General features: G+C 41.5%; 1 protein-coding gene across 1 annotated transcript in view; it reads right to left on the bottom strand.

The window, feature by feature from the left end:
• Positions 1–21,132, bottom strand: part of LOC142495854 (arginine--tRNA ligase, cytoplasmic-like) — a 67,946-nt gene that overhangs the window by 37,945 nt on the left and 8,869 nt on the right. Inside the window, exons 3-6 of the mRNA XM_075601890.1 lie at positions 12,741–12,849; positions 10,871–10,971; positions 10,040–10,161; positions 1,519–1,651 (exon numbers count right to left, since the gene is read on the bottom strand). Coding sequence (XP_075458005.1) covers positions 1,519–1,651; positions 10,040–10,161; positions 10,871–10,971; positions 12,741–12,849 — 465 coding nt within the window. The remainder of the gene's footprint in view (positions 1–1,518; positions 1,652–10,039; positions 10,162–10,870; positions 10,972–12,740; positions 12,850–21,132) is intronic.

The raw sequence follows: 21,132 nt of genomic DNA on the forward strand, positions 1-21,132 counted from the left end.
TTACGAGTCCAACTTACTTCACGTGCAGCGCCTCCACCTCATCAGGATCTATGCTTCCGCAGGGAGATGGTCCTGGTGAGGAACTCCTTCTCGGTGGTGACTGCCACTGCAGAGTAATCTCACACTCACACAGTGGGGGTTTCTTTGAACATGGCATCTTTATTGTAGATTGGGATGTAGCAGACTGCCCCATGCAGCTGCCGGCTCTAGCCGCACATCTCTTCGTGCTGTCCCTTTGCCAGGTACGCCCTCCCGTATTGAAGTGGGATTCCCTTTCTCCTATGGAGATCACCACTGCGCCAGGTCCCTGGACACAGTGTGGCTTAGACAGACTTGATTGGTCACTCTGCTACCGCTAGTTACTGCACTAGGGTCACAAAAGTATTCCTCCAATCCCTTATGCCGTAGCATACATTGTACCAGCTGCTTCACACAACTGCTGGCTAACCCCTTGCAACTGACAGTGTTGTGCCCTTTATACCTCAGGGGGCAGGCGCATCTCTGATGTCACTATCCAGGGACTCAGAGCATACAGCCACTCCCTTCCTTACACAGGGCACCACACCAGGGTGTGAGGGAAAACCTCCATAACTACAGTTGGCAGGCCTGTACTTACCAGGACTTACTGCCAACAGGGAAGATGTATGCAGTCATTATTATGCATGGCTACATTTGTAATAGACATTTGTCATATTTATGATATCAGTTAGTATTGCTAATATTTTCAAGCACTGGAGATGTTAATTGCAGCAGCAGCAGCAGCAGCAGCAGCAGCAGCAGCAGCAGCAGCAGCAGAAATTAAGAGTGCATACCTGAAAAAATAAAGCTGAGGCATATTAGCGCCACATAACAACGGAGGAGTCCTCTAGTGATTGATGTATAACTCCATATTGTATGCCACTTAGAAATATACTTGTATCTTTAATGACATCAGCCATACCATGAGTTGTGTGGATAAACTACACATTGTTATAAGTCTTCAGTGCTAGTTTCTATAATCCACTGGCTCATAACTTGGGTCTGAATGGATCCACTGTTAATCACAAAAACATTTTGGAAAGTTTGCTAATTTAAAAATGTAGTTCCAAGTATACTGTGACACTTTAAGAAAGCTGTGAAGTTTTGACAGCTCTATTCACTATAATTTCATGTACAGTATGAATAACTCTAATGTTGGCTCTCTAAAAGATATCACAACCTACAGCGAATCCTCATTTCATCAACACCAACATGACACCTTGAACAAATTTAAGCACACATCCATAGAAACTGCTTTCAGTGTCTTTTCTTCCACAGCCGAAGGCTGCTTTCTGTAGTTTGGGATGTATAATTTACACATATGTCATAATCTACTGACAAACAGCAGATCATTTGGAGGACTAACATAGTGAGGTGGTCCTTCAAACTATTAATATTGATGTGGTTCACAATAAGGACACATTTGTGATCACTGCCTTGCACCCTTCTTGATTGCAGTGGTAGACACACAGAGCACCATATTCACAATCCCACCTACACAATAGACCATTCCTTGTAGAATGATTGGAGATCGCCAATAGGAGGCGAGGCAGTCACATAATCTGGGAATTTATCTTGGAGGTGGGCAATGAGCATTCCAAACTGAGTACCCCAATCTCCCAAATGGTTCAACCTAGAAAGGAAAGAAGGTTGCAGAATTTACTTTAGTTCAAATAAAATGTTCATGCATCTGATAAAGGCTTCCCATGCCTATTCTTGTCCCTTAAACATCCATCAGACCTGTTTTATTTTGTATTTATTTTTATTATTATCTTCAGTTGGAGGAATGAATCAATCTTTTCTCAGTAGATTTCCCAGTTAGGGAGATACAGGCATCTGGTGGTTTTATCTGTAGCTAAAACTGGTACATATGCATATTATTATACTAAATAATATTATACTAAAACTGGTACATATGCATATTACATACCCAATGGCAATATTGGATCCTGGTAACACATTTTATGGGATCTCTCTCTGTGCAACCAATGTGGTCCTCCAAGAAAAGGCTCAGATTGCCAATATTGAGATTGGGTGTGTTTGCTGCTATAAAGGTCACACACAGTTTGGCAAAAGTAGAGAATCTGTGCATGGACAAGCAAATAAGTGCATTAAAGAGGCAGTCCAAGGTGGCAGATTTATTGACCTTTAAAAAACACCAAAAAAACTAATATATACAGTTAGGTCCGGAAATAATTGGGCACTGATAAAAGTTTTGTTATTTCGGCTGTGTACCAAAATAAATTCAAGTTACAGCTAAATAATGAATATGGGTTTAAAGTGCAGTCTATCAACTTTAATTTGAGGGTATTCACATCCAAATTGGAGGAAGGGTTTAGGAATTACATCTCTTTAATATGTAGCCCCCTCTTTTTCAAGGGACCAAAAGTAATTGGACAATTGACTCAAAAGCTGTTTCATGGACAGGTGTGGGCTATTCCTTCGTTATTTCATCATCAATTAAGCAGGTAAAAGGTCTGGAGTTGATTCCAGGTGTGGCATTTGCATTTGGAAGCTGTTGCTGTGAACCCACAACATGCGGTCAAAGGAGCTCTCAATGCAAGTGAAACAGGGCATCCTTAGGCTGCAAAAAAAGAAAGAAAATCCGTCAGAGAGATATCAGGAACATTAGGAGTGGCCAAATCAACAGTTTGGTACATTCTGAGAAAAAAAGAACGCACTGGTGAGCTCTGCAACACAAAAAGTTCTGGACATCCACGGAAGACAACAGCGGTAGATGATCGTAGGATCCTTTCCATGGTAAAGAAAAACCCCTTCACAACATCCAGCCAAGTGAAGAACACTCTCCAGGAGGTAAGCATATCATTATCCAAGTCTACCGCAAAGAGAAGACTTCACGAGAGCAAATACAGAGGGTTCACCACAAGGTGCAACCGATTCATAAGCCTCAAGAATAGAAAGGCCATATTAGACTTTGCCAAACAATATCTAAAAAGCCAGCCCAGTTCTGGAACAGCATTCTTTGGAAAGATGAAACTAAGATCAACCTGTACCAGAATGATGGGTGGGGAAAAGTATGGAGACGGCTTGGAACGGGTCATGATCCGAAGCATACCCCATCATCTGTAAAAAAACGATGGAGGCAGTGTGATGGCATGGGCATGCATGGCTTACAATGGCACTGGGTCACTAGTGTTTATTGAGTTTGTGACAGAAGACAGAAGCAGATGAATTCTGAAGTGCATAGGGATATATTGTCTGCTCAGATTCAGCCAAATTCAGCAAAGTTGATTGGACGGCGCTTCACTTTACAGATGGACAATGACCCAAAACATACTGCGAAAGCAAGGAGGAGTTTTTTAAGGCAAAGAAGTGGAATATTCTGCAATGGCCGAGTCAATCACCTGATCTGAACCCGATCGAGCATGCATTTCACTTGCTGAAGACAAAACTTAAGGCAGAAAGACCCACGAACAAACAGCAACTGAAGACAGCTGTAGTAAAGGCCTGGCAAAACATCACAAAGGAGGAAACCCAACGTTTGGTGATGTCCATGCGTTCCAGACTTCAAGCAGTCATTGCCTGCAAAGGATTCTCGACAAAGTATTAAAAATGAACATTTTATTTATGATTGTGTTTATCTGTCCAATTACATTTGAGCCCCTGAAATTAGGGGACTGTGTATGAAAATGGTTGCAATTCCTAAACGTTTTATACGATATTTTTGTTCAACCCCTTTGAATTAAAGCTGAAAGTCTGCACTTCTATTGCATCTCGGTTGTTTCATTTCAAATTCATTGTGGTGGCGTACAGAGCCAAGATTATAAAAATTGTGTCAGTGTCCAATTATTTCCGGACCTAACTGTATATATGTATTTATGTATCTGTACCGTGTTAGCCGAGCTTAATAATCAAACATGAATAAACGATAACGTTCTGTGGCTAACGAAATGCTTTTATTTGTGCGAGCTTTCGAGATACACTGATCTCTTCTTCCAGCGTTATTACAATGAATAAAGCAAGCAAGGTTTAACTTAAAAACAGTGCATCTTGGAATGTTATCTGTTTCTGAAACCTTCAGTACATCGATGACATCTTCCTGATTTGGACCCCTGGTGAACAGGACCACCTACAGTTCCATGAGGTAGAATTGAGAAAAATGGTGGTCACTGCTATCCAACCAAGCGCAATAAAAATAAAGAATTATTTATTAAATCAAATGGACATCACAGAACAAAAAACGAAAAAGGTTCTCTGACGCGTTTCGTCCCCGCAAAGGAGACTTTATCAAAGAGTTCCATGAGAACTTCAATACATTCCACCAGACCATCAACTTCCAACTCACCCATTCCCCAGACGAAGTATATTTCCTAGACACGACCATTACTATAAAGAATACCCAATGACAGACTTCTGTATACCGCAAAACTACAGACAGAGCCAGCTATTTGAGGGACAACAACTTCCAGCCGACACACACTAAGCATGCAACCATCTACAGTCAAGCCATATGATACAACCGGATATGCTACGACACAGTAGACAGAGGCCAGCGGATTACAGCCTTGAAATCGGATTTCATAAACCGGGGATATAACCACAGAATTGTAAACCAGCAAATCCACAAAGCCACCAGAATACTAAGAAGTGATCTCCCTGAATACAGACAGAAAGAGACAAAGGGTGAATCATTGACTACAGAGTGGCACTTTGGTGGTGACATCCAGAGTGGAGGACTACTTTAATCAGCCCAGTGTATACTGTGACGGCCGCGGAGCAGATGCTGTTGCTGTGAAGATAATTGTCTGTCCATATGACCCAGGGTGGTCTGAATGCTCACCACAAAGGCACTTATGTAAGTGGAATATTTTGTGTTTTAAACATTAAAAGCCGTATTATACTATTTTGCTTTTTCCTTTTTTGTATATGGATTTCCCTTCCTTTTCCATGGATCTGGAGTACCTATCTGGAAACTAAAGTTGGTAACTTCTAATAACCACAACGCCTTACTATCACGTTGTACACCTGAGTGCAAATTTTATAGAGCTATCAACATTGATTTCATTTGTTGCACTAGCGTTTATTCCAGCTCCAATCAGAGGAGGCAATCGTGAAGCAACATTAAATTGCAGAGAAATGTTTTGAATGTACATGCTAGGATCTCTCCACCCAGGAGGTATGAACACTGACTAGGAGTTGAAACACTTTTTGATTTAGTTCCTTTTGCAACCGGACAATTCTTACGGCCAACACCACTATTATCAACAGTGTGTTCTTTATGCTGTGTTTTGTATGCTATGTGTTGCCAGAAATATTTCCATACTGTTTATTTGTCCAGGGCGTCTGTATGACGTACTGTGTGCTATAATAATGAATCCCTGGATAATTAGGATGACCAGATTTTCAAAATGAAAAACCGGGACACAATAAAAAATTATTTATAAAACAAATTACATCACGTGACGCACCCCGTTGCCATGGCAATGAGACACTGACGTCAGGCGGTGGTGACATGTTGCCATGACAATGTGGCATCATGTGATGCCTCGGCACCATAATGCGTCCTGTTGGTGGGGGCTGCAGTGTGTGTCTGTGTGTATAAGAGGTGGGCCCTGCAGTGTGTGTGTGTGTGTGTGTGTGTATATAAATAATGAAGACATTAAAATTAAAATAATTAACAAATTAAAATTTAATAAATAATTAATTGACAAATTAAAATTAAATAAATTTTTTTTAGGCATTAATTAAAATTAAGACTTTTAAAAATGTGACCTTCCTGACCTTACACTTTGCAAAATAGGGTCTCTTGCTCTCCTCGTGGCAGTCAGTGACATCACTGCCATGCAGGGCCGCAGACAGCTTTCCTGGGGCCCAGGAAGAACGTTTTCACTGGGGCCATCTACCCACGTTTCGGCGGACTTGCGAGAACCCCACCTCCTCACTCTCACCCCTCCCCAATATACGTGCACACACAGTGACACACACACACAGTAACACACACACACACAGTGACAAACACACACAGCCCCCCCTCCTCATACTTCCCCCTCCTCTCCTCATACCTGCCCCCTCATACTTCCCTCTCCTTATACCTCCCCCTCTTCTCCCCTCCTCATACCTCTCCCTCCCCATCCTTTCCTCATACCTACCCTCTCCCCCCTCCTTATATCTTCCCTCCTCATACCTTCCCCATCCCTCCTCATACCTTCCCCATCCCTCCTCATACCTTCCCCTCCCCTCCTCATACCTTCCCCATCCCTCCTCATACCTTCCCCATCCCTCCTCATACCTTCCCCTCCCCTCCTCATACCTTCCCCTCCCCTCCTCATACCTTCCCCATCCTTCCTCATGCCTTCCCCTCCCCTCCTCATACCTTCCCCTCCCCTCCTCATACCTTCCCCTCCTCATACCTTCCCCATACCTCCCCATACCTTCCCCTCAGCTCCTCATATCTCTCCCTCCTCATACCTTCCCCTCAGCTCCTCATATCTCCCCTCCTCATACCTTCCCCTCAGCTCCTCATATCTCCCCCTCCTCAGACCTTCCCCTCAGCTCCTCATATCTCCCCCTCCACATACCATCCCGTCAGCTCCTCCTATGACACACAAACAGACAGGACACAACAGACAGACAGGACACACACAGACAGACAGGAGACACACAGACAGACAGGAGACACACACACAGACAAGACACACACACATAGACAGACAGACAGCACACACAGACAGACAGACAACACAGACAGACAGCACACACACAGACAGGATACGGACAGGACACACACACACACACCCCTTTCTCTCTCACTGAGAAGCAGCTCACTCCATCCGGCCCGGTACTAAGCCCCGCCCCCAGATCCCCTGACCTCAAACCAATCCCCTACTTCTACTCTCTAAGCACAGCCCCCCCGGCATTCTAACATGAAAAAAATACTACCCGGCTGCCGCATCCTCCTCGGCGCCACCGTTCGCACCCTCCGCGCACCCCCCCGTGCATCGTCGCCGACGCACCAGGGAGAAAAACCGAGACATTCCCGGGACGGACGGGCAACCGGGACAGCCCAGCAAAAACCGGGACTGTCCCGGCAAAAAACGGGACGAATGGTCACCCTATGGATAATGCTCATATATGCTCGACATTTAATGTGACACATTATATAGCATTGAATTCTTGGAAATACTCTTTATGTATTGGCTGTTTCTGCCTTTATGTTTGCCTTGTTTTGTTATTCTCGAAATTAATTTGAATTCTCTACATTATGATTGTTACACTTTTATAGTGTTTATAGTATAGATCAGGGGTGCGCAAACTTTACCCCGTGCGCACCCCTGCCTGTCCTCCTCGGCGCCTCGTGCCCCCCCTTCTTGGCCTCGGCGTCAAATGACACGCGGGGTTATGTGACGTCATGTTGCCATGGTAACGAGACGTCACCCTGGCGCCGGGTTATCATGACGACGCATTGCTGGAAAGGAAGGTAAGTGTGGTATAGAGGCCTCGCGCGGTCCCCCGGCATTTAATGTAAATGCCTTGGGGGAGAGCGCAGGACCAGTATATCTGCCGTGCCCACCCCAGAAAATCTAGCGCCCCCCCAGTTTGCGCACCCTTGGTATAGATCATCTCTGCATGACATTATTTGTTATTAGACACTGAATGATGACTTGATACACAGTTGTGCGTGTGTCCATACAATATCCAATATAGCTATTGTGGGTTGATACAATTTAAATAGTGAGTGTCATTTATGAGATCCCTTTCCATCATAGTTATACACACAATATATCAATTTCATTACCTTTACATGACATATATGATATATTGTAACTTCTCTTTTGAAATTGTCTATTGAGAATGTATCCTCTATATCAGCGTGCACAAAGTGGGGGGAGCTGAATTTGTCTGGGGGGGGCGCGGGTGGATGCAGAGGCCCAGCACTCTTCCATGAGGCATTTAAATTAAATGCCGGGGGATTGCGTGAGGCCTCTGCAACTCTAAAAACTTATCTTGACTCTGCCGGCGTCACTCGTCTCCATGGCAACGCGGCGTCAAATGACGCAATGGGGTCATGTGACATGACACGCGTCAAACAACGCTGCGGGTCACGTGACATGACATCACCCCGCTTCGTCATTTGACGCTGCATCAAGGTAAGGGGGGGGGGAGGCACGAGCAGCAGAGGACAAAAGGCAGGGGGATCGCGTGAGGCCTCTGCAACTCTAAAAACTTACCTCGACTCTGCTGGGGTCACTTGTCTCCATGGCAATGCGGCATCAAATTACGCAGCGGGGTCATGTGACGTGACATCACACCCATCAAATGACGCTGCGGGTCGTGATGTCACATGACCCCGCGGCGTCTTTTGACGCCGCTTCAAAGTAAGGGGTGGGGGTGGGGGTGTGCGAGCAGCAGAGGAGGAAAGGCAGGGGGCGTAGCTGCAAAAGTTTGTGCTCCCCTGCTCTATATGCTTGAACCCCTTTTGATTTGTGTTATATTCAGGTTTATTATTAGACAAATATTCCTACGGGCCACTGTTTTTATCTTTTATCCTGTGTTTTATGTATTTATGTTGACAAATAGTCTCATTTTTTCTTTATTCCAATTGGTTCATACACTTTTTCTTTCTTTAGTTTTATTTTCCCATGTATGTGGATAATTTATTTTCTTTTTTAAATTATATTATTTACTTTTGTCATATTCTATTTATGTTGTCCGCCCACCTGGAGGGGTCGTTGACACTTCCGAGGAGCGGTTCACCTGCAGAACCAGGTTTTGCTTCTGCCATTGTTGATGCTGGCAGGTGTGTACAGCGAATCATCCCCTCGCGGTGAGCTATTTAACAGCTGAGAGGAACAGGATGATTTACTCTTTGACAAAGTGCACCAGCACAAAGCGCATTAGAGATTCTTTTGCCCGTTTGTTCTGTCCGTATGCCACTTAATTAATAAATAGTTGTTTTAACCTTTTTGTGCCTCGGCCCATTCCTGCATTGCTCTGCTATTTTTCATCATTGGATGTTTTCTTTGCCTTTGCTGATCTCTTTAAAGCAGGAGTATTACACCACCAAGCTGTGAGTACCCCAATTACTTAATCAATCTTATCTGCAATACTGACCCCACTGGCAGCAGGGGGTCACCAGTCTTTATTGAGAAGGGATTTTACAGCCAGCCTACAACTGTCAGGTTTGCTCATTCTCTCATAGGACTTTAACCCATCAGGGGTACTTACTTTATCTATTATAGCCGCTGTTGGTGTATGTGATAATATTCTCCTGATTCATCTATCAAGAAATGCTGAATTATCAATAGCACGGATTTTGCCTCTACTTTGGCTCTGCAGCACTGCCCTTTCAGGATACTCCTGTTTCACCTGTCAATTTATGCAGTGTTATTAGACAGATTCAGTGAAAATTACAAGTTTTTGTGTTAACTGGAAACCGTAATTGCGTTGGCCTTCAGGTTTTCTGTATATAGCAAGTAAATACAGTGATGCTTAGCAAGTCGAAAGTAGTACAATCAACAGTTTTCCAGAGCTAAAGTGGTTACAAAAACTTGTAAAACAGCAATCTATGCTCTTTTCTTACCCAGTATGGAAGCAGGGGGTCTCCGGAGCTGAACCCCATACATTTAAGCTCTGATGACACCTTGCTTCCGGATATACTTACCTAGATATGGTGCCGGTAGCTGCTCTGCTCGGCTACCAGGGATCACGTGGTGGCCGCTGTTTAAAGCTGCCAAGCCCTGCGGGCCAATAGGAAGCTATGAAGTCTTCGGTTCAGCATCCTATTGGTCCACGTGACACAGGAGCTGTAAACTTTACAGCCCAGCTAGCTCAGCCGCAGCGGCTACTGGCACCCCATACAGAGTTATCTCCATAAGTGGGGGTCCCCGGAGCTGAAATATAGACCCCCTGCTTCAATCCTACGCTAAACTGTAATAAACTATTTTTTTGAATGTAGTTGGATTGCTCCCTTAAGGAGAAAAATATTTCCAGGTGCTACATTTATAGATGTACACAGATTTGATTGTCAAGAAAATGCTGCATTTAAAGAGCCAAAACTCACCTCAGTACATCATGCCCCACAAACTCAAACAGGCGACATATACTGTCACCAATTACTGTTGAGCGCAGGTGACCCACGTGCATTTCTTTAGCAATGTTGGGTGAGGAAAAGTCTACCACAACCTGAAAGAAAGCAAATAGGCTTGTTCAAAAGATGGAACCGCAGAATGCCAAACGTAGTGCAATGCTCAACATTAGAGCTAAAACGCCACATAAACATATCAGCGTTGCAAATAAGAGGATACAGTTGCTGTTAATTAAATAAATGCTGTTAGAAGCATTTTTTGCGTAATTAATAGATTTCCCGACGTAGGTCTGAAAGCCTAAGGCTACGATTATACAGCTCCAGCTAGGCGGCAACACGATCTGGTGACGTCATCCTCGCGATGCCGCCGAGCGGCATGTGAACTACAGGCAGGAGACAAGCAGAGGAGACAGGGAGGCGTGGCCGTGAGCGGTTCGCCCTCATTGGCTGAACTGCTCACGTGACACGGCCGTTGCTTGAAGATAACACATTTTTAAGTCTGCCGCCCTGCAGTTCCAGGCGGTGTGCGAGGAATGATAGCTTTAATCACCAGCCGATTTTGGTATAATCACGGCCTAACTCTTAACATCACAATAATGCATTGCAGAATCTGCAACACATACTACTTTTGTTAGGGTCTAGCAAGGGACTAAGACCTATCTGAATCCAAGTTGGCGGTTACAAAACATTTTTTTTTTTAAAAAGAGAATCACAAATAATCCTATTTTTTAAAGAGCCCACAGTGTTGTTTTGACTTCAAAGTTCATAAAATGCTAGTGACCCTCCCACATTTTTCTTAAACGTTACCTTTTTTCTTTCTCCGATATCGGGAGGCTGAACCCCATTCACCAGCAGCTTAGACAGTTGTTTTGATACAAAATCCTTTCGTACATGTACGTTAATGAAGCCTTAAATAGAAACAGTGAACACAACTTTTTATAGTTCATTGCAATTAAAATCAGAATGAAAATACTTATTGTTTATATTATAAACACAAAATAAGGAAGATTAAGTATATCAATAACAAAGAAAACAAGTATATTCCTTAATTACACAATGGACCAGATGTACTCTGTCTTAAGTATGATGTAAGTCTTAAAGTAGGCAAAAGTTGGCTGAGGTTTATGGACATTTTGTAAATCTGGGCAATAGTGTGCTAAATCGGGTCCTTTCTTGTGTCTTATTCCCATAAAGTAAAGATCTTAAAATCCACGTGGATTATGCAATTTTAGTTCCAATCTATTTCAACCACCATTGCTCAGAGGTTTTGATAATATGATATCTATAGATATATATGATATAGATTAAAAAGAAACAAATGCGTAATTAAACTCTGGGTTTTACCATTTTCAAGATATGAATGCATTTTAATATTCACATTTACCTTGCTATCTTTCACTTTAATAATTACTTAAATTGAATACTAACAAGCAACCTCCAGGTGCTAGTTACTTGCTGTGATCTATCATAGCAGCATTAAGCACTTGATCCCCCCCAGAGGATTTTACTACGCTTGTCCATGCCTTTGTGTCCTCACACCTGAACTACTGGAATGCACTCTACCTGCATCTTCCGTAAAAAGAGTTGGGCTGCCTGCAGCTGGTGCAGAATTCTGCGGCCAGGTTAACTAACCAGACCTGTTCTTGCTACATGACACCTGCTCTACGTTCTCTGCACTGGTTGCCTGTAAAATGGCATATTTATTTCAAGATTGGTTTGTAGACATTCAAATTACTACATGACCAGAACCCTAGCTATCTGAAAGAGCTTCTAACTCCCTACACTCCAATTCGCTCACTTCGATCTGCAGATGAAGGACTCTTACAGTTCCCAGAATCTCATTTACTTCCTTTCGGGCCCTGAGCTTTAAGCCACCCACTCTCTGGAACAGTATGCCTCATACAGTTCAAGAGGCCCCTGTCTGGCAATCTATAAAAACAGGCTCAAGGCCTGTTTAAGCAGGCATTTAATTAATGAACCATAACCTGTCCAGCATTCGATAGCTACAGTATCGTCCCATACTGATTGTATCTTTCCTTGTGTTTGGTCTCTTTTATAACCTTCAATGTTTTCTGCTGTTTCCTTTTGTAACTGTGAAGTGCTTTGCGTCCCAGTAGGAGAAAAGCACTATATAAATAAAGTTATTATTTAACATACATTATTTTTGGATGACGTAATCTCTAAGTTCCAACAACCAACATATCTATTTTGCCGATTATAAGGCAACGTTTTTTTCAATAAAGTTAATTTTGAAAAGTATATACTAGCCTTATAATCGGCGGGTAAAATGGAGGAAGCTCCACCTTGCGGGCCTGAAGCAGCCATGTTGCTTTTGGCAGGAAGCCCAAACCCAGAGAGACAGACACAGTGTGTAAACTTTTTTCTTTCCAGTTACTACTTGAATTAGTTGGTTGCCTTACATTCAAGGTTGCCCTATAATTGGCCAAATACAGTAATTTAGACGCAGGTGCCTAATGCTCATGCATTATGAGTATAAAGACAGAATATGATGAGCCTATCTAGAAATTTGAGCAATGGTATGCTAAGCTTATTATCCTAGTTTACAAAAAATGTCTTATTCTTTTTTACGATTTCCGTCTTCTTTCCGCCTTTACTTAAATTATTCTTCATCTCCCACCATTCCCTATTACTTGAAATGTTGAGTTACATACAGTACCTGGAGAAACAATTTCCACTTTCTCAATCAAGACATTGTTGGGAATGTATTTAACTATTTTATCAGCAATTTCTCTTGGCCTCACATTTTGGTCCTTGGCTTTTAGCATCTGAAATAGAACGTCGGAGGTCACTCACTCGCACCAACAGAAAAAGAAGTAGGAAAGGTGTGGATCCACTTTAAATAAAATTACAGTGAGATTTCCCACTGGCAATACTCTACACTATGCAGAACAGTTCAAACTTGCTCCAAGTGATACCTAAAACGTTCACAAGATCTAATTAATCTGTACCCCATTCAATAATCAAAACGGCTCCTACAGATGTAGTACGGCTTACCGTCTGCATTCCCAGGGCTGCTCACAGTCACACAATGGTCGTGTCCCAGAAAGGATTAACGCCCTGCAGACGCAGATTAACAATCACGGCAGACACTGTCCCCAGCGCAGTGAACTTTGCTTATTTCGTCCACGGCGCTGGGGACAGTGCGTCTTAGTACATCTGTAGTGCTGACTAACCTCTTGAGTATTTTTTAACTTTCGCTGATAGTTTTTTGTCCATTTAAAGAAGAAACTTTTTGAGACCAAAAAGATACACGATTTATTGATTTATTGAGTGCTGATCCTATCAGGTATTTTGTATTGTATTCCATTTATACACACGTCACTGAGGAGTTCAGCTGACATCTTAGGTTATGTATCAAGGCAATTTTGCAGCAAAATGCCTTGTAATGCAAAATGCTGCAAAAGTTTGCAGCATTTTCATCCTGCACCTACAATATGTATCAAAGTACTTGGCTCCAATGTTGCCCCATCTGCCCCAACTTGCACACTGGGGAGTGTCAGCAGGAGCATTTTGGGAGCGGTAACATGATGCACATATTACATTCTGTGCGTCACTCTTTTCCCCTTTTATTTGGCAAAAAGAATCCTCCATACAGTATCTGAAGTGGCTTAAGTCTAACATTCTGCATCAGATGTAAGAGAATGTTCCTACATATGATGCAAAACTCTGCTAAAAAAAAACACACTTTTCACTAAACCGATACCCCTTAATCTCAAAAATATTCACCCTTTCAGCTTAAAAAAATTAAATAAATAAACATTGTGGTTTTTAAAGAATTAAATCTTCCCCTTAACCATTAGAGTGCCTTAATATCATACATTGTACAGCATGGGCACTGGCAAGCCAGGGGCCATTATGATGTACCAGGTACGTCATAAGCACATCCATTTTTGGCCTCTAGGGGTCTGCTCGCATCATGTGGCCTTTTCTTGACCGATAACATGATGCAAAAGTGCCAGAAGTCCAGTAGTATTCCGGTGCTGCCGGACCACAGCACCGTAAAAGTTAAAGTGGCAGTTCAACATACAGTACATGTGTAAATATAGATTTAAAAATATATATACTGTATACATTTTAATAGAATATGAAAGCTGATGAATATAAACACAACAATAAATTATTTTAACAGCAGGAGACGATTGTTTGTGTTAGCAATATTTCATTTTTTCCCATTCCGTTGGAAACATCTACAGTAGCTGCGGAGATGCCTATCTCTGGCCACCTGTAATGTCACAGCCAGTAAGACCTCGGCATGGAAGTTATGTGTTCGTGTATCCACACTAGAGTCTGAGTGGCTGTGACTGTATGACATCACTTGGTGGGCGGAGTTAGGCATCTCTGGAACTAGTTTTTCGATGTCCCAGGCGGAACGTGAAACACTGACAACAACAAACGTCTGTTGATATTGAAAACTCGCTAATGTTACCCCTCTCTATTCAAAGCCTGCTTTGGATCCGGAAATTCACAAGGCCCAAGAAAATATACAATACACCCACTATTAGCAACTCTTTGTCCATAGGGGACCACTAAAAAAAAAAAAACCTGTCAAAATACCCGCAGTAGTAATGCCTCTGTTGGCGATTCCTGATTTTCCCACCCGATACATGCAAATGTAATCTGAGCGTGGCGTAATGTGAGTGCCACCAGTTACATTTGTTTGAAAAGGGAATATAAAAACCCTCCTCAGATCCCCAAGCCGAGTTTAATCTCACTAACTCCGAATTTTAGAAGTATCTCCAACTGCAACACTATTTCCTTATTTGGGTCTTCCCGGAAGTAAACCAAATGCAGGGTCACAATTCGAGTTATTGTGTAAAGAACACTCCTACAAGAAAGGTTTGATTTCTACTACATACAAAATGTTACAAGATATATTCTACAATTTCAGAGTGCGGGGATACAGGCTCGGGCAAGGAGAATCCTACTTGTGCAGCCAAAACAACACAGATAAACAGTTTCTTCTCCAAGAAGATATATTCTCCAATGTCAAAATCTCATCTATTGTATGTTGAGCTGGAAAAGGGAGTTCGGTATTGCACAAACCATTGAAAAGTGGAACTCTATCTCTGTTAATACATCCAAAATGTATATTTGTACACATATTAAAGAGAATGGATATTAGATACTGTTTAGGTAGTATTTGGTTCCAGTTAGACTGCATAAAATGTTCCCCGAGATGCAATGCACCTGCTGGAGGAATTGCGAGGTCCCATGCTACATATCGAGTAGGACTGTCTAGTTACTTGAAAATGCTGGTCACAAATTTTTAAGCTCATTTACGATATCCTGAAAATAAAAATTCCTGGCAGCCCCTGTATTACTCTCTTAAACATGGACATCCCACAGATTCCCTTAAAATATCATATCTTATTCTCTCACATTCTTACAGCAACAAAATTTGCAATAGTTCAACACTGGAAACAGGTAGAACCTCCTCCAAGGGAAAGCATTATTGGAAGAGTGAACAATGTTATGCTTATAGAAAAACTCTCTTGCATTCTTAACGGAACCTATGGAAAGTTTTGCGATGTCTGGAGTCCCCGGATTAATTATAGGCAAGTCTAGCCCTTTTTCCTTTGACATTATTTGTATACATAAGTAATGCAAGATTAACTTGTTGGACCTGTGTTGGATTTGTAACTAGAAACTATTGATATGCTGCAATAACTGTACCAATCTACCTTTTCCCTTCCCCGTTTTCTGTTTTGCACCCTATCCTATTTCCTTAATTACTATTGCCATGAAAAGATATAATAAATAAATAGTAGTAAAAAAAAAACATCTACGGCTATTAAATGAAGTTTTTTCAATGTTTATAAACCTTATTTTATAAAAAAAAAAATCACATGTAGGTTGAACTGTCCCTTTAAGTGATACAGTACAAGGTTGCCCAACTTTTTGATTTCACTTAAGACAGAAGGGCTCAGCTTTGCATCACACTGCAACTTCATACACCCTAATATCGCTTAAGAAACTGTTCCTCTAATCCAGGGGGCTCCAATGCGGTGCCTGTGGACCCTCTGGTGCCCCCACACCTTTTGCAGGTGCCCGCGACCAGGGCCACTGACAGGGGTGGAGAGCTGAGACAATTATCCCAGGCCAGTGGCTACATTGCCTCCCCTGCCAGTCCTCTGTTCTGCGCCTCCCTCCTCCAACGGTCAGTGCTGGAAGTTGGGCCCGATGAACTTCTGCATCTGCACGTGGGATCGACGTGGCACAGGAGGCATCCACCACAAAGTTAAGTGTGTGTGTGCATTGTACTGTAGGGGGGTGTATTAGGAAGTACCACTTATTAGCTGAAGTATGCCATAATATGTGCTTTGAGTTGGGGATAGGGCCAGAAGCTTCTCCACGGACCGTGCAGGTGTCCTGGCCAAGAATTCCCTTTGCTCTAGACTGATTGGGGCTTCCCCAGGTTTTTGGAGCATTTTTCCTGTTGTATGCTGTTAAGCTTTAACTGAGAACATAACCGAAGCTAAGTAAAATCCCTTTTTGATTGATCTCTAAGACTGTTTACTGACTCAGAATGTGCAAGTTATTGGCAGAATCCAGAATCTTTGCATTACAGGGGGGTTGTGGGGTATTGTGCTGTAGGGAGAGATTGTGCGGTGAGGTATTGTGCTATGGGGGGGTATTGGGGGATACCAAAATAATATTAATTAATAATAAATATCTTTATTTGTAAATAGGTTACATAAAACATATATCACAATACAAGAAAAACAGTGAATAAAATACACAGGGTAGAGCGTAACTTCAACCGATGAATCTTACAGTAACTGGTAGAAAAAATACCAGTGTAAGACCAAATGATTGTGCACTAAGGTGGATAAGTGTTCACAATCACATAATAAATGTGGTCCAATAATTATAATAGCAATATTGCTGTTGGTCAACGGGTCACAAAACTCCCTAAATGCAACTCAGTAAAGTTGGAAAGGGGAGATAGAGCATAGGGATTACAGTTAAATTGCACATAGGCAAGAGCAAAGAGAGCCTAGGTATAACCCACACTACATTAACTATTAATCAGCTGGATGTTGTAGACCAATAAACCTAAATATAGATCACACATAACAAATTGCCAATGAGAATACATAGCGTTTTGCCTATTATTAGCAAGTTGCCAATACACAGATGGTAGTTACAGGTCAATCACTCGTAAGTGTTACATCACAGAATACATACCCAAACGACTAATAATGTGCTAATAATGAAGACTCTGTCAGTACTCTAGATGGACAAACTTAGGAGGTTCTTACCACTCTATATGAACAAAATGAGAAAACTGATACACCCTTTACCGGTCCTTTTACTGACTTTAAGAATAAGAGTCATTTTACTCCACCACTGAGTATTTGTCCTGCTGTTGATCTCTTTATCTCTTGTGTAACTAGAGAACTGGAGTCTCTACCGTCTCAGTATAAGTCCAGTAATAATTTTACTGCCAATGAGAATCAGGGCCTAAAAGAGTTAATGAAGAATACCAGCTTCACAATTAAATTGTCTGATAAAGGTGGTAATATCGTTATTATAGATACTGACGCCTATGTTTCAGAGAATAAGCGATTACTTAGTGACAAAGATTGTTACACCATACTTGAGAACAGCACTACAATCAAGTATAAGCAAGAATTAGCTGCCATATTACTTAGGGGATTAGATGATGAACTGATTAGCAGACAGGAGTATAAATTCATGCTCCCAAAATCACCCACAGTAGCAACATTTTATAGTCTGCCAAAGGTGCATAAGAATCAGCAGCACCCGCCTGGTCGAACAATCGTGTCTGGGAACAATTACCTTACTGAGGGCAGTAATGTTTATGTTGACAAAGTATTACGTAATTTCGTTACCAGGCTATCATCTTATGTCCAAGACACTAAGGATACCCTAAATAGATTGAGTCACTCCACCATCCTGGTGAGCTTGGACGTTGAGTCACTGTATAATTCACCAAAATGGCTTGACTGCAGTCTCTCATTTCCTATCTACTAAAGATTCTAGATTTAGCAAACATAATCAGTTCACTCTGAGTCTCCTCAATTATGTTTTAACGCTTAATTATTTGTTTAATGGCAGTTATTACCACCATATCCAAGGTACAGCCATGGGAACTGCCTGTGCACCAACTTATGCCAATCTGTACCTTGGCTGGTGGGAATACATTTATGTATTTTCTGAAGAATTATCTATGTATACTTAACACATTGATTTGTGGATTAGATACATAGATGACATCCTTATACTACTTAACTACAAGGGCACTTAAAGTTTGTATTCTCGAACACCTTAGGTTGATTAATAAACAGGATACAATGCACCCTGTATCAAAACACTTCACCATATGCAATAAGGGCTCTGCAAAAGCTATGCGGTGCATAGCCCTTGAATATATTCCACCACAGATACGGGGTGGTGACAGGGTCAGAATTTTATACCAAAGGGAGGCACATTGGATATTCGCTTTGAATACACTTTACCCTAACGGGTTGAATATAGTGTGGGATCTTAAGTGCTTTCTTTGAGGTTCCTGATTTATGACCTTTGTATAAGCTCCAAGCCTCATGTTCTCTCTCAATTTAACCCTAACCTTGTTTTCATTCAACATCTAACATTAATCTATCCCATAGATAGGGGATTATAGATAGGAATATATATGGAGAACAAATCCTTTGTCTATAAACATATAGGGATGATGATATTACTATCACTAACAAGAATGTTTACATTATATATTATAGATTTAAGGGTTAAGGATAATACAAATTCGCAACTTGAATGTGGTGAACTGTATTGCTGTTTTTAACATTATTATCTTGCAACCATTATTATTGTTGGGTAGAGTTTTTCATTATGAGATAATGTTAGTTATATGCAAAAAGTGGTCTTAGGCCATGAAGATTCAGTGTTCAACAGACGAATAGCTCACAGATCATGTCAGCTTTCTGATACAACGTATATAACATTGTTTCACTAACTTTACCATGCTTTTATTCATATGTTACACATCGGATATATACTTCACATTGGACAATTTATGTCTTTATATATATCTACCATCAAAGGATCACACTATATTATATGTTTGTGGTACTTGATACTATATAATAATAAAGCCTTTTTTCTTTAACTTGGATTCGTGTGGGCTGATTATCGTCACACCGCAGTGGCTCCGGATATTTTCTCTTTTTTTACTGTCATATGGCCGCATCCAGGACACCCGCCAGGAGAGAGGATTAACGGGGGAATTCCCGCATCTGCTGAATTACCCATCAACCATTGCGTAGATCGGGATAAAGATACCGGCACCGAGACACTTTTGCCCAAATCGAAAACCAGGCTATAGAGGTAAGGATTACAGAAAATACCTCCAAGCCCCGATCAGTGTATTAGAGGCAGTTTCCCCTATCTTCTCTCTAAACACAGACAACATACAACTTGACTACCTATACTGTGTATCAGCGAACTGCATGAGTGCAAGACAGCACCAAAGACATTCCTTATACTATGGAATGGTTCTAGTACGCGTCACTCTAGCTTTGTTGACTGTCTTAATGACAACTCTCTCAATTTACAGCTTAAAACAGTAACGAGTAAGGAATCTATCACCTTCCTAGACTTGTATATATACGTTGATGATGATAATAAAGACATACAAACTAAAGTTTATCGCAAGAGCACCGCAACCAATAGTTTACTGTTGGCTCAGGACCAACATCCTCATTCATTGGTAGCAGGTATACCGACAAGACAATATCTCTGCTTGCGTAGAAATTGTTCTACAGTACAAGAATTCTGGAAACAATCCAAGGAATTACGAGATCGGGTTTTGGCTCGTGGGTATAATATCAATAACCTTAAGTGATCTTATCATTGCGCCTTGTATAGTAATAGAGAAGATCTACTTTGCCCTAACACCAGGAAGCAAAGTGAAAAGAAAATTAGGTGTACAGGTATGTACAATAAATGATGGTGGTCCATCAAACGTATCTTCTCTCGGCATTGGCACTTATTGCTTGCAGACCCTGACCTCAAGGAGGTTCTGGGACCGACACCCTTGTTCACAAGTAGACGTTCGAGAAATCTCTGTGATCGTCTTGTTCACAGTCACCATCAGCGGCCACAAAAAACAAACTGGCTTAGTTCACCCGTTAAAGGGATGTACAGATGCCAGGGCTGCAAGGCATGTATATTTGTCTTCCTGACTAAAATATTCAAAAACCGTGATGGTATACAGTACAAGAGTTTACAGTGGATACACTCATCAACAGTCGTACCAAAAACTTCATTTATCTCATTACATGTATGTGTGGTAAACGTTATGTGGGTAAAACTACTCGACAGTTACGTAGATGAATCCTTGAACATGTAAACTCCATCAAACATTCAGGTGACACACTGGTGGCTAGACATGTTCTACAGCACCACAATGGTGATTTGAATTGTCTGTCCCTTGCGGGCATTTATCATCCAAAAAGTCCTAGTAGAGGCGGTAACACTGATAAAATGTTACTACGCATTGAGGCCGAGTGGATTTACAAATTAAGGACCCGTAGTCCCAATGGCCTCAATGTGGGCTTTACCTTCACTCCGTTTATCAATTGAAGAATTTTTGTTTCGGTTTTTGTCCAATTTTGGTTGTTATCAGTCATCTCACTAATAAGCTTTGATGGCATCTAATTAATATATATTTTTACCTTGGTTACTTGCATGGTATGACCGTTTAAATATATTTTAATATTTAATTATTATTATTTTCTCCAAACTAGTGACTATGTCCAATACCTTAAATGATTAATCATTATTATTTGAAAATGGCTTAACAGTGATACTAAAATATTCAGTATAACATTGACCCATTTGATAATCTGATGCATAAATATAGTAATTCTACTTTTTTTCCCCCCCATGTTAAGTTTTTTTTTTCCACTTAAGTTTACATTATGTTTATCCAACAATTATAAGGGTGGGGGGTACAGAAATAAAAAAAAAAGGGGGGGGGGGAAGGAAGGGTGCATTATTCCTGAAGAGCACGCTTCGCATAG

Source organism: Ascaphus truei, chromosome 5 (genome assembly GCF_040206685.1).
Source record: "Ascaphus truei isolate aAscTru1 chromosome 5, aAscTru1.hap1, whole genome shotgun sequence".
Classification (NCBI taxonomy): domain Eukaryota; kingdom Metazoa; phylum Chordata; class Amphibia; order Anura; family Ascaphidae; genus Ascaphus; species Ascaphus truei.